Below are 12,672 nucleotides of genomic sequence, written 5' to 3' on the forward strand. Positions count from 1 at the left end.
CATTAGAATAGGGTTTATCTACCTGATCACACAATTTGGTCAAAATGAATTCTACGTCTACCCCTTTAAGGCTTGTATCTGTAACTAGGGGCCCTTTACATTTCATACCGTGGCCACTAATGCAGAGATGACCTCATGGGTTTTTAACATAAAATCAACAACACCTAGCTTTTATACAATGACAACTATAGGAAAACAATACTGAATAGGGTTGTAGAGAAATTACCTTGAATTCGTCCAAAAATCTCAATGAAAACTCCCCTGAACCTCCATATCTCACCTATTCCATCGCCAATTTTGAAACTTTGCAAATTAGCATCTTGAAAATGAGACTTTTAAACTAAAAAGATAGTTAATAACAAATCTCGAGGGAGAAGAGGAAAGATTTGCATGCCGTGAAGATAGATAGATAGATAGATAGATAAAATTTTAACGTCCACGAGGCCAAAAATAGCCTATGGGACAGATTAATAGATTTTACAACTTATAGCTGGTGAAATAATAATTGTCTTGAAACCCCATTTATATTTAAGAAAAAAAGCTATATAATTTATTTAAAAGCACATATAGAGTGGCTCACCTCCAACTCCTCTCCCCGAGTAATCCGTATCACATATCGTGTCTCACACGCTTCAATCCGTTACACCTAATATATGATACAAACGGTAAGATTTGGCGCTACAAGTACAAAGAGAGCAGCACCCTAGCGATCGTTGTTGAAATTGAATTGAATTTGAACATTCATAGAAATGGAGATGGAAAATAAACCTCCCTTAACGTTGGCCTTTCTCTGCAAAATGCTGCAAAGAATTGAAGAATCTCCAGCATCCAATTTAAAGAAGAGAAATGCTCTGCAAAGACTGTTGGAGGCAGCCCGCGGAACGGGAGATTTGTATGGAGTTGTGCGGTTGCTAATTCCAGAGGTAGCTTTTTTCTTCTTTAAAAAACATAGTAAATTTTTTGTGCATAATTTGTCATCTTCATGCAATTTAAAGTAATCTGCAATAATATAAATCTTTTGTTCATGCGTAACAAGAGTCTTTTATCTGGTGATGGTTTTTAACGTAATCATAGTAATAACCCTTATTTAGCCTGTAAGTTTGATTCGAATCAAAGGGAAGCCTGTAAAAACATTTATAAGGTTTTGAAGATACTTGGTCGTCCGCTTTGGAATCACAAGGGTTCGTGTTTGCTATTTGCTATTTGCTAGTGCTAGTGTTCGCTTGGTCGGGGAGTTTTATCACATCCTCGTATTCGTTGCGTCCACCTAGTTTTGAATGCCACATTGTTTTGACAAAATTCTCTTCGCTTATCATTGAGAAAACAGAGGCACGCTGATGTAACCATTTTATTGCCTTTATCTTAATTTGGGTAAGCTTGAACTACATTCCGGTTAGAAGACGTTTTGTCATACACGTTGGAGTTGTAGGCGGCCTTTACTGTTGTGTTTTTAAAAGCTTGGATTACATTCCTGTCACATGACAGTTCTGCTACATGCCAATTGGAGTTATAGGCCACTTCTGATGTAACGAGAGATAGCTTGGACTATGTTCATAATGAGATTGTTTCGAGAACAAAATGTCGTGGTTTCAAATTGTGTCATACCTTACTTGTCCTCTTCGCATGGTGATGTTGATTCCTGGAACATCGACGAGAATGCGATCTGTGAAAATCGTAGGAAAAAATTCAATTTAATCTAATATTTTGGCCTTCTATTGTTGGTTATATCAATGCTGCTTTGATATGTTTTGCAATATCATGAAGCAATATTTTTATTGGCGACTGCTCTTCAATAGTTACAGGTTTAATTTTATGATTTTTTGACGTTTCGTTTGCTTTGGCTGAAGAATCTTTGAATTTTGTTAACGCTCTGGTCATGACTCTCTGGTTGCATATAAATTCTGTTTTGGCCATAGTAATAAATTTCTAATATTCTTGAATAAATAAAGTGCCAAATAAATGTAGCTTATGGTTATTGGTGTATTGTAAAGTGCATTAGAAAAGGAATCATAGCCAGAGATAAATACTTCACATGGATCTGAAAGGTTTGCTAAGACAATCTATGTGATCAACCCTGTCAAAGGATTTTCAAGTTTCTAGTCTAATTCCTTTATCCTACCAAGATAGTCACCTATTCAGTTAAAGCTGCCAATAATAGGCTGCTTTGGATATGGTACTAATTGAAAGATCGTTTTCTTTATTGCCAACTTTTACCTATCAAGTGCTGGAAAAAATCTAACATAGATAGAAGAAACATTTAAGCTCAGAAAATGAACGAGAAAAGCATGATGTACTTTCATCAATAGGTCAGTTGATAAAATTGAAAATAATATTTGGGTGAAATAGATGATGAACTGATTGTTTATTAGTCATAAGTTGCAAGGCTAATTAAAGAACCTTCCCTCACAGCTAGTTTCTTTAGAGCGCAATTTTTAATTTTTTAATTGAGCATTTGTTTCATATGAAAATGCACTTTGTACTATAATCTTGTATGACATGGCATTGAAAATGCTGTCAAGATTTTGGTTAAAGTGAAGGGCCAAATCATAAAACATCCTAAAGCTGTATTGAAACTTTTCTTGAGAAACTCTTACTCAAAGAGAGTCAAGCAATCACTGGGGTATATTCCTTTGTTGCATGAAAGATTGCTTTGATTGATTTAGATGTGAGCTAATTAGGTCCTAAAACATGCATAAATTATCACATAAACTGATAAAACAGATTGATTAAAAACACAGAAATCTACTGACAGGTACAAAAATGAAACTGAGACACTGAGGTGCACCTATGGCTGGAATCTAGTCCTGAAATAGTCAGATTAGTGTGTGCCCTTGTTCAGATAGGTGCCCTTGTACAAACATGTATTAGATCTAGTGTCAGGAACAACTAAACTGCAAGCTCTCCAAAATTCAGGTCAAACTGGTGGGACTATGGCTCTAATTGACATCAAAAGAAAATGATTACTGTATTCAAAATGATTTTCATTATCATCCCAGAAAAAAGTTACTTTCTTAAAAGAAATATCATATCCATCATTGTATAATCAGAAACCACAATTTTCTGTTCAATGTTTGTATGACACTTTTTCTGTTCAATGTTTGTATGACACTTCTCTTATTGTTCTCAATCCAGGTATGCCCACATGGCTTGCTTTCTTTAACACCAAATCCTTTTGAATCTGTCAATCTCACTAAAGGTGTAGACATCCCATACATACAACATATGCATTACCAGCAGATGGACCATGGTTGCTTGATAATTTCAGTAGCATGTGTGTCCCCAAATTTCAGATTGAATCCCGACAACAACAGGCTCCATTTAAGACTCAGATCACCATCTCATGTGAGTCAATCAATGGAGAAATAATTAATGTTGAAGCCTCTGAGATTCTGTAGTTCATATTTGCATAGGTGTACCATACATCTCTCAATAATCCTGGCTATATTATGTTAAGTTTGTGGCAAGGGTGTGATACCCTAAGGAAAAGGATCGCAACACTGGAATACCATGTTTCACCATTGACACGTCTCTATCATGCTGGTATAATAGCTTAGAGCCAAATCACTACTAGATCTCCTTCACTAATGTCAAAGTTCTGTATACGCAAATCTGAGAGAATATTCTAAACCCAAATAGAAAGTAGAACTAACAAGCATCGAATTATGTCATTCCTAATCAACCTTTCATGTGGCCTTTCTGATTGGATTGAAACATTTATGCCGCCTGATCTATCATCATGGATGCTTGACTGATCCAAAGACACAAGATTTCTGTTGTACTTGTGTTGTGGTAGTAAGAGCAAACTACACTATTGGTTTGATTTTGATATAGGCAATCTCTGTGATCACTCTGATGTATAAGGCAGATCCTGTGGTCTCTGATAGATCCTTTAACTGTGTGCAGTGAACAAGTAGATTATCACCTCCAGCGATATTCCAGTATAACATGTAAGTGGCGATTTCTCTGGTATGAACTTATGAATCTTGCAACCGATAGCCAAAAATTGCAAAATATCAATGAGCCGATCTAATATTGGATTAGAGAAGAGAGGTATATTATTCCATGATGTTGAAGTGACAGCCCTCCACCAAATCTTTATATCTTCTTCAGAGAATGGACTTGTCTCTTTGACGTTCAAAGGACAGATCTTCTTCCTTCCAACAGATCGCATCTTCTCATTATGGGCTCTTGATTGATTAATTATCAACTTAACCGCATGTCTAAATTATGATTGATGGTATTTGATTAGTGAATCCCCTTGATTTGATGGGGTTGACCATCCATTATCTATGTCAATACTTATTGACTTGGCTAAGTCTTGCATACCCTAACTGTCTTGAGGTATCGATGGTACCTCTAAAGGTTAGTTCTCACTTTGGCTTAGACGTGAGACTCTTTTAATATGCTGCCGTGGAAGACTTGGTATATCACCATGTGATGTAGATGCTGCCTTTGTCCCTCTCCATTCACTTAGGGAATTGGAATTTGATCAAGAGTATTAGTCCCGAGTCGCAGTACGTCTACTTCATAGTATCGATATTAATCCACAGTGCTACATTACATTTTGGTATCACCTTGCTGTATGTTATTGCCGTCCTCATAATTCTTATGTTTGAATATCATAAATGATTCTATGAGAATATGTTTTGCAATTTGGATCTCCTTTAGAAACTTAATGAAATTGGATTTATGAGCTGATAAAACATGGACATTACAGATTCCCCCTTACCAGTTACCATCTTCCATTGGGTGGACTCATTGAAGGTGACAGGGAATGCATTGAACAAGGTGCTTCAACCTCACCATGACCATTGATCGTTGCAATAGAGCACATGAAGCCCATACACTTTTCCTTGCATACATCGCATGCAACATCATCAACAACCGCTTGTCATGATCTGACATCTACAGCAAGCAAATTGTCAATATTGTTTCATATGGTAGTTCTTCTTTGCACACACACTCATCTTATCTAGCAAGCAATACCATTGCAAAAGAGAACTTCACACATTCCTCCCAAGACTTCCACAGTTGATGCATTAAAAAAAGCCACACTACAGAGATTGAGCAAGAACAACTTATTCACACAAGGACTTCTGGATTTTGTGCAGACTATCCACAGTGTTTCTTCATTGTCCTCCCGAGATTCATGCGGCCCTTGACCCTTGAGAGGACATCCAACACAGTATTTCATTGAGACAGAGTGGGCCATAGTACAGATGTAGAGTCAGAGACAGTACAGGTGCAACAGGTCATTGACACTGAAACATCCTTGTTCACTGAGTGAAGAATTTATTCTACGACCATTTTGGCCAGGTATGAAACTGTCATTAAGGAACAAGGTTATTGAGTCGAGTTTGGATGCATGAGATAGTTCCTAAGGGACAAATTTAGAAGAACTGAGTTTCCAAAGGGTGTTTGGGTCAACTCTTCTTTCATATCTTTGTATGGGATGCATTGGAAAGATTTAGTTTATACAAATGGCTCCAAAAAGTGGTTGTTGAATACAAGACAGAATCAAAGCTCTCATATAAATTTTTTGAGGTCAAGGAAGACTGCACATCTGAGAATAGTAGTAAAACATGTTGAATGAAAAAGTAATCCACAGCAAGGCAAGTTAGCAAAGCATTTCCTAAGTGCTAGCAAAAGCTACAGTGCATGTGAAGGCTCAAATTGCGAACTGGCTTTCAGACCTTGCAAGTTAACAGTGACAATGAGGAAGTATAGCTCTATTTATTTGAAATTTTCCTTAATTGGCTTTTTCTCCAAGGGAAATGTTTGTGACTATCTCTTTTTTCTTTGTCATGCCTACTTCCTTTCATTTCTTGCAACTACAACAGAAAGCATCTAATTGATATATTGAGTTGATCACAAGCATATTACATATTCTTGACAACTGATAGAGATTGAGTTCAATCTCACCTAATGTAAAGAATAAGTGTACTCTTTGTTGCATTTTCGGTCTTATCAAATAAAGTTCGCATATTTGTAGCAGCACAGTAGGAAATATGATATAAAATAAATGTACACATGTACACGAGCATATATCAGATTTGAATAAGCAATATATCATGTAGATGGCAGTTATAGAATAAGCAATATATCATGACATCATGTAGATGGCATCTATAGAGCTGTATGACATCAGTTTCTTGCCCATGTTTTTTCATTATAGAACTTGGGAACAACACATGAGGAGAACTATATTTGTTTTAATGAATCATTCATTGGAATATGTAAGCTGATTATAAGTCATTTTTATTTTCTGATAGTTGAACTTAAGCTGTGCTTTTAATATAAACAAGAAGCATATGTTTATGAGCGCTGTCATTTTGTATTTTGGAGATATTATTCTTGGTAGTCCCTATACTATAAGTAAACATCACAATATTAGAAAAATGTCAAATGATGCTTTATAACTGGGTTTCTATATGCAGCGGGATTTGGAGCGTCGGAACTATAAAATTAAAGAAGCAGCATTGGCATCTTGTTTGATATTTGCTTTTGGCATTTCGCCAAAGTCTGTTGATGCGAAACTTCTTGTTGATTGGAAAGGAGCCACAAGTCCTGCTGTTGGTGACTTTCCTACTATTGCCTCACAGGTTCATTTTATAAAAGTCATTGAATTCCATTGAAGCAATTGCAAGTTTTCTACATTTTATATCTGCGAAGCTTAAAAGTTCATACAAGTTTATTGTTGCTAATGTCAAAGTCATTCTAATGTTCATAGAAACACAGATTACTTAAAAATGTGATTTTTTTGCAATTTCAGTTTTCTGATTTTTTCAAATGTTAGAGTAACTTTACTTCACAAATACAGGTTATGGCAAAGAGGCAGCCTGGGCCATGTGTGGATCTTTCAATTCCTGAATTGAATTCATTTTTAGATCGAATTGCCATCTCTAGTACCAGGTATGCTTTTTTAGGTAGACTGTCGAGCTATTAGTTATATAAGGAAGGTTCTTCATTTCATCACAAAAATTAACAACATGTAGCTTGTCTGAGTCACAATTTCTGTCTTTGTGAATTCTACTTATTTGTGCCTGTTAGAAGCTAGTTGTCAGTGGTCAATTTTGTGACAATTTAAATTTAATGTCATTTACTTGATAATGCAGGGAAGAGAAGGGTCAAGTTTTAAGAGAGCTTATTTCTAAGACTACCGCTGGGGAAATGAAGTGGGTTCTGCGTTTTATTCTGAAGGGTAGTAATCTTTCTCAAACCTAGAAATGACAAGCTGGTAGATAAATTAAAAGATCCGTACAAAAATTAATGTGAAATAGTTTGTTATGTTTGATCAGGCAATTTCTGTTGTGGGGAGTGCTTAGAAGTGCTACAATGTTGGGCAAAGGGATTTTGTCAGCAATAATGAAATTTCAAATCAAAATACCTGTACTTCGTTCTAGGAAGAGGAATTTGACACTTGCTATAGTTCTAGGAGTCGCTACAGAATAATTCTATAATTCTTGTAAATTTGGCAATCAGTATTTTACTATTTTGTTACATGATTCGCAAGAGATTCCTTGATGGAAGAAAGGCTGAGATGAAGCAGGCTTTCTGAAAGAATGGAAATTATGTATTAATCTTGCTTGCTTTGGGATGGATATCTCAACTCCTGATACAACTGTCAAATGTTTTGAATTTTATTGCAAACCATTCTCTCTATTTGGATGGAGGTACTTTTCCAAACTCATATACTATATATTATTGGTATCTCGATCGTGCAGCACATATGGTTTTAGCTATGTAGCAGGATGTTTAGCATTCACGGTAACAAATTGTAATGTCCCCCGTTGGTACCGTAATTTATCCTAAATTTCCTAATTAGGGTTTGGCTTGTAATGTCCCCTGATAGAATAGTCATTCATTCTACTAGATTTAAGTTATCCGTTCAAATTATTATCATTAATGCTTATTTTATTACTCTTCCAACTCAATGACAGAAAGAGTCAGTGTTATCCAAGTTGCCTAGATGCCAACTTGCAATGGATTCCCTCAAAGTTTATTGATCCAAGCCCTTAAGCCTTTCTTGGGGCTTTGCCTGCAAGGCCCTAGGGGTTGCTGATTCCTACCTATCTTGGGACAAAGGTCCATTGCTTGGATTTACACAAGCCCCTCTTTGGTAACACTAAAAGTCTTCCCTTCACAGCCAAATAGTAATAGGACATGAATATATATATTATTGATAGTCAACATTATATATATATATAAAATCATATTTAAATATATTTATTATAAATATATGAATATATAATTTTGAGTTAATTATTATTTTTGTAAATGTAAGACCATATATGGGTTGTCACTCATAATAGAATTTAGATATAATATTCAGCAATCAAAATTATCCGCTGATTGCTCGCCAACCATGCATCTGATTTACCAAAAGGGCCAACACCCACCGTTGATATATATATATATATATATATATATATAAAATCATATTTAAATATATTTTAAATATATTTATTATAAACATATGAATATATAATTTTGAGTTTATTATTATTTTTGTATATGTAAGACCATATATGGGTTGTCACTCATAATAGAATTTAGATATAATATTCAGCAATCAGAATTATCTGCTGATAGCTTGCCAACCATGCATCTGATTTACCAAAAGGGCCAACACCCACTGTTGATATGTATTTCTTTCGTATTCCTTTTGAATACCAAAAGAACAATAATTTTCCTTCCTTTATGATAAGTAATAATTGTATGTATAATCTGCTATTCTTCTATAGAATAGTAGATATGAAATATGTCAAATAAGAAATGTCCAATCACGATGAATGGGATGGGAGAGATCTTATTTGTATTGAAGTAACAAGATTACAAAAACCTTTATTGTCTGAGAGAAACAAAATGACAAAGCAAGCATGGCCTGATCAGAAAGCCTTCTTACATAATACATGTAGGAAACATATCTATCATAGTGACCTAGTTGATAGTTTACAAGAAAACAAAAGACACAAAATGAAAATCAGTTGGTGTTGCTGTAGATATCCACCTTTCTTTCTTTTCTTATTTATTTTGACTCTCCTTTTGTATTTTATGAATGTCAGCTTTTCTCAGCAGGAAATGATTAGCATTACATCTTACCCTTTTCAGTTCTTGACTGCTGAGCACAATGCTTGCCTTGTTTAAATTAGCTTTAATCTTATTAAATTATCCCATTCTTGGTGGCAACAAGGATGGTTTTCCATGCTCAATGTAGCCAAAGATATAAGGGAAATACTCTACCTACATCAACCGCTCTTTGTCATAAGTTTAACCATGCTTTTTGACGGCCTCCACTGATATAAATAGCATTAATGGAAGCTTGAGTTATGAAAGGTATAATACCTCTATCTCTCAAAAAATGGATCAAGTTTGACAAGAAGATTGAGGCAATTATGTCGTTTTGATGTTGTTGGAAAAATCCATAAGAATTTCTATCTCAGTGTTTGAAATCACATTCTTAAGGAGACAATAATGAAGATCCTCCCCTAATATCTTCAGAGTATATACCTTTGCTGCTGGTGTATCCCATTTTCAAGGCTCCATGTAAACCTTGAGATTCATCTTTTTGTCTACTAGGCTCTTAGCACAATATAGAGTGGAGGCTAATCTAAAAATTCCTAATGGAGGCTAACTTAAACTCTTCTTAAGATTAGTGGAGGTTCATCTAATAGAATGTAAACAATCTTACACTGAAGGCAATTTGTTTTGCACTTGTTCAGCAATGATGAAATTAAGAGGGCATATTTGGAATCAGAGTCCCTGTACTTAAATTTAGGAAGGAAAATTCACCATTCACATCCTAAAGATATTTGGAATGTTAGATTGTAAATATATGCCTACATTGATGGAAACCAACTTGAAGAAGTTGAGTGAATCAACAACTAGTTAAGACATTGCAGATCCTACCATGTACAGACAGTTGATTGGGTCCTTGATGTATCTAGTTAACACTACACTAGATATTTGCTATGTAATGATTGCACTTAGTCAATTCATGTGTAAGCCCAGATAGATACATCTAGTTGCAACAAAGCATACCTTGAGATACTTGCATGACATAGTTGGATATGGCTTGAAGTATTCTTCTAGTGTGGACTTAGGCTTACGAGACTATACAGATTCTGATTGGGCAGGAAGTGTTACTGATTGGAAGAGCACCTCTGGTTTTTGTTTCAGTTTAGGATCTGCTATGATTTCTTGGTGTAGTAGGAAACAATCTTGTTTTTTCCAAAGTATAACAAAAGCTGAATATGTTGCAACCTGTGTAGCAACACAAGAAGCAGTGTGGCTTTAGAAGCTTCTTGCAAGATTGTTGCTATGCAATGATTGCACTTAGTCAATTCACCAGATATTTGGTATGCAATGATTGCACTTAATCAATTATCTTTAGATACTTGCATGACACTGTTGGATATGGCTTAACATATTCTTCTAGTGTGGACTAGACTCACAAGACTATACAGATTCTGATTGGGCAGGAAGTGTTATTGATTGGAAGAGCACCTCTGGTTTTTGTTTCAGTTTAGGATCGGCTATGATTTCTTGGTGTAATAGGAAACAATCATGTGTTACCCAAAGTATAACAAAAACTGAGTATATTGCAACCTGTGTAGCAACATGAGAAGCAGTGTGGCTTTAGAAGCCTCTTGCAAGATTGTTTGGAGTCTGGACAATCGTTGGATCCTACAGTTGTTCATTGTGATAACCAGAGCTGTGTGAAGCTTTATGTCAATCTTGTGTTTCATGACAGAACAAAGCATGTAGAGATCAAATATTACTATATTAGAGATATGGTGCAAAGGAATTCTATCCAATTGAAGTACATTAGCACTGATGACTAGATGACATATATTTTTTCACCAAGCCACTTGCTAGAGTGAAGTTTGTGGATTTTTGAGATAGGCTTGGAGTTGTGGAGAACGAAGCTCTAGCTGAGAGGGAGTCTCAGCATCAATGTCTTCTCACAAGCACAATCTAGGGTCTACCTTAGATGTTTTTGTAGGAGGGATGTAGGCTCCTTTGAGGTTGAGGCTGAGTAATCTTGATGTGAGTTTTATTCCACTACAACATGCATAACTGAATACTTAATATTCAAAATGGAATACCAAACCTTCTGTTGTCCTCTATTTTCAAGTTACAAAATTGGACAACCGTAGGCAATTTTCTCACGAGTTTGTTGGTGTTTCCTTTGAGTTCTGGTGTTCTCAATGATGTGCTACAAAGGCAATTCATTATCCTTTGAATTCCTATATTTCATTTCTTTTGAACATTGGTGTTTGAAGGTTTCCTTCAAGCTTATCATCCTCTTTGCTTGCTTGACTACAAGCACTTGATTTTTGGCAACCTTTGAGTCTTTTCTTGATTTTTCTTGGTTTTTTGCTTTATTTTTGGTTTTGTTTTTGCCCTATGGCTATAAATTTAGCAAATTCTTTAATATTTATGTCTTCTCAAATACACACTTTACAACATCATTTCTCTTCAATGCTTGTTTTTTAGGTGCATACTTTACTTTTAAACTTAGCAAATTTGTTCACAAACAACTTCTGTTTGACACAGTGACTTTGCTTCATTAACTTGTAAATCACAGGAGAAGAAACAACAAAGGTGGAACAACATGGCCTATGTTTTGGGGCAAAAAGACTTTAGCTTGAATCTTTGACACGACACAAAAAAATCGTATGAATACAACATTGCTCACTTATTTGGTTCTTTTATTTTGTGTTTAATTATACTTGCACCTATTAAGTCTTCTTTGCTGCTCTCTTATTTTGTTCAAGATTTTTACCTATGGTGCTATTACCAATGTAGTAACTAGTAATATACAATACATTGTTCCTGTCATATGGTGCATTACTTCAGCTCCAATCTTAGATGCTATTATCGAATGAAGAAGTAATATTTGTTTGTCTTATCACCCATGTACTAGAATGTAATAGCAATGCCTATAATTTCTCTGTGTTCCAAAGGTGGCGATCTCTCTTGAATTTATATTGTGGATGAGACAAGGAGAGACATGTCCCTTCAAGGGACAGGTCTATTCATTAACACATACTGTTTCATTATTTATGATTAGGAATTATTAGACAATTGTTAATTATATATGATTTTATATATATGTATACATTAATTGTGTAATGATTACTAATCAGAATGATTAACTAGTAATCATAACAATGTATCTCATGGTTAAATCAATCCGACTGAAGCTACAACATTAACATGAAGTAAAATTAGTGATTTCAAATTTACCATTGTGACTGGCTTAAGGTTTTTCAATTTGAGGGTCTTCAGATTTTGTGTAATTTATATGTTTGGAGTCATCATGAGCAACACTCTAGATTTATTCTATTGAGTCATTATTTGTATTTTTTTACTAATGCTAGCTTTACCTGGCCATATTTCTGGAAACAAAAATTTGCAGATATACGGATTGGTTTGGGAGAAAACTCTGTTCTTGATGAGATTCATCCAGATGCTCGACACATGATGGCCTCGTGTGTAGATTTAAGGAAAGTCTGTATACATCTATTCAATCGTAATGTTCGATATTTGCGTCAGGTTAATTCCAAAATTTTCTCTTACATTTACTCTGGGAATGGTGCTAAATTGCTAATAAGTACTTATTATGTCTATTAAAAGTTTTTAATCTCCAATTTTGATCCACCAATT

At 35.0% G+C, this 12,672-nt stretch overlaps 1 protein-coding gene across 2 annotated transcripts in view; it reads left to right on the forward strand.

Annotated features, from left to right (window-relative positions):
• Nucleotides 1-496: 496 nt before the first annotated feature.
• Nucleotides 497-12,672, forward strand: part of LOC149549939 (DNA ligase 4-like) — a 48,114-nt gene continuing 35,938 nt past the window's right edge. For both annotated transcript variants that reach the window (XM_089793148.1, XM_089793149.1), the window contains exons 1-5: nt 497-923; nt 6,438-6,602; nt 6,821-6,912; nt 7,116-7,201; nt 12,425-12,561. In XM_089793148.1, the coding sequence (XP_089649274.1) occupies nt 750-923; nt 6,438-6,602; nt 6,821-6,912; nt 7,116-7,201; nt 12,425-12,561 (654 nt within the window). In that variant the 5' untranslated portion in view covers nt 497-749. The remainder of the gene's footprint in view (nt 924-6,437; nt 6,603-6,820; nt 6,913-7,115; nt 7,202-12,424; nt 12,562-12,672) is intronic.

Source organism: Cupressus sempervirens, chromosome 7 (genome assembly GCF_028749045.1).
Source record: "Cupressus sempervirens isolate cs-2001-9-10 chromosome 7, ASM2874904v1, whole genome shotgun sequence".
Classification (NCBI taxonomy): Eukaryota; Viridiplantae; Streptophyta; class Pinopsida; order Cupressales; family Cupressaceae; genus Cupressus; species Cupressus sempervirens.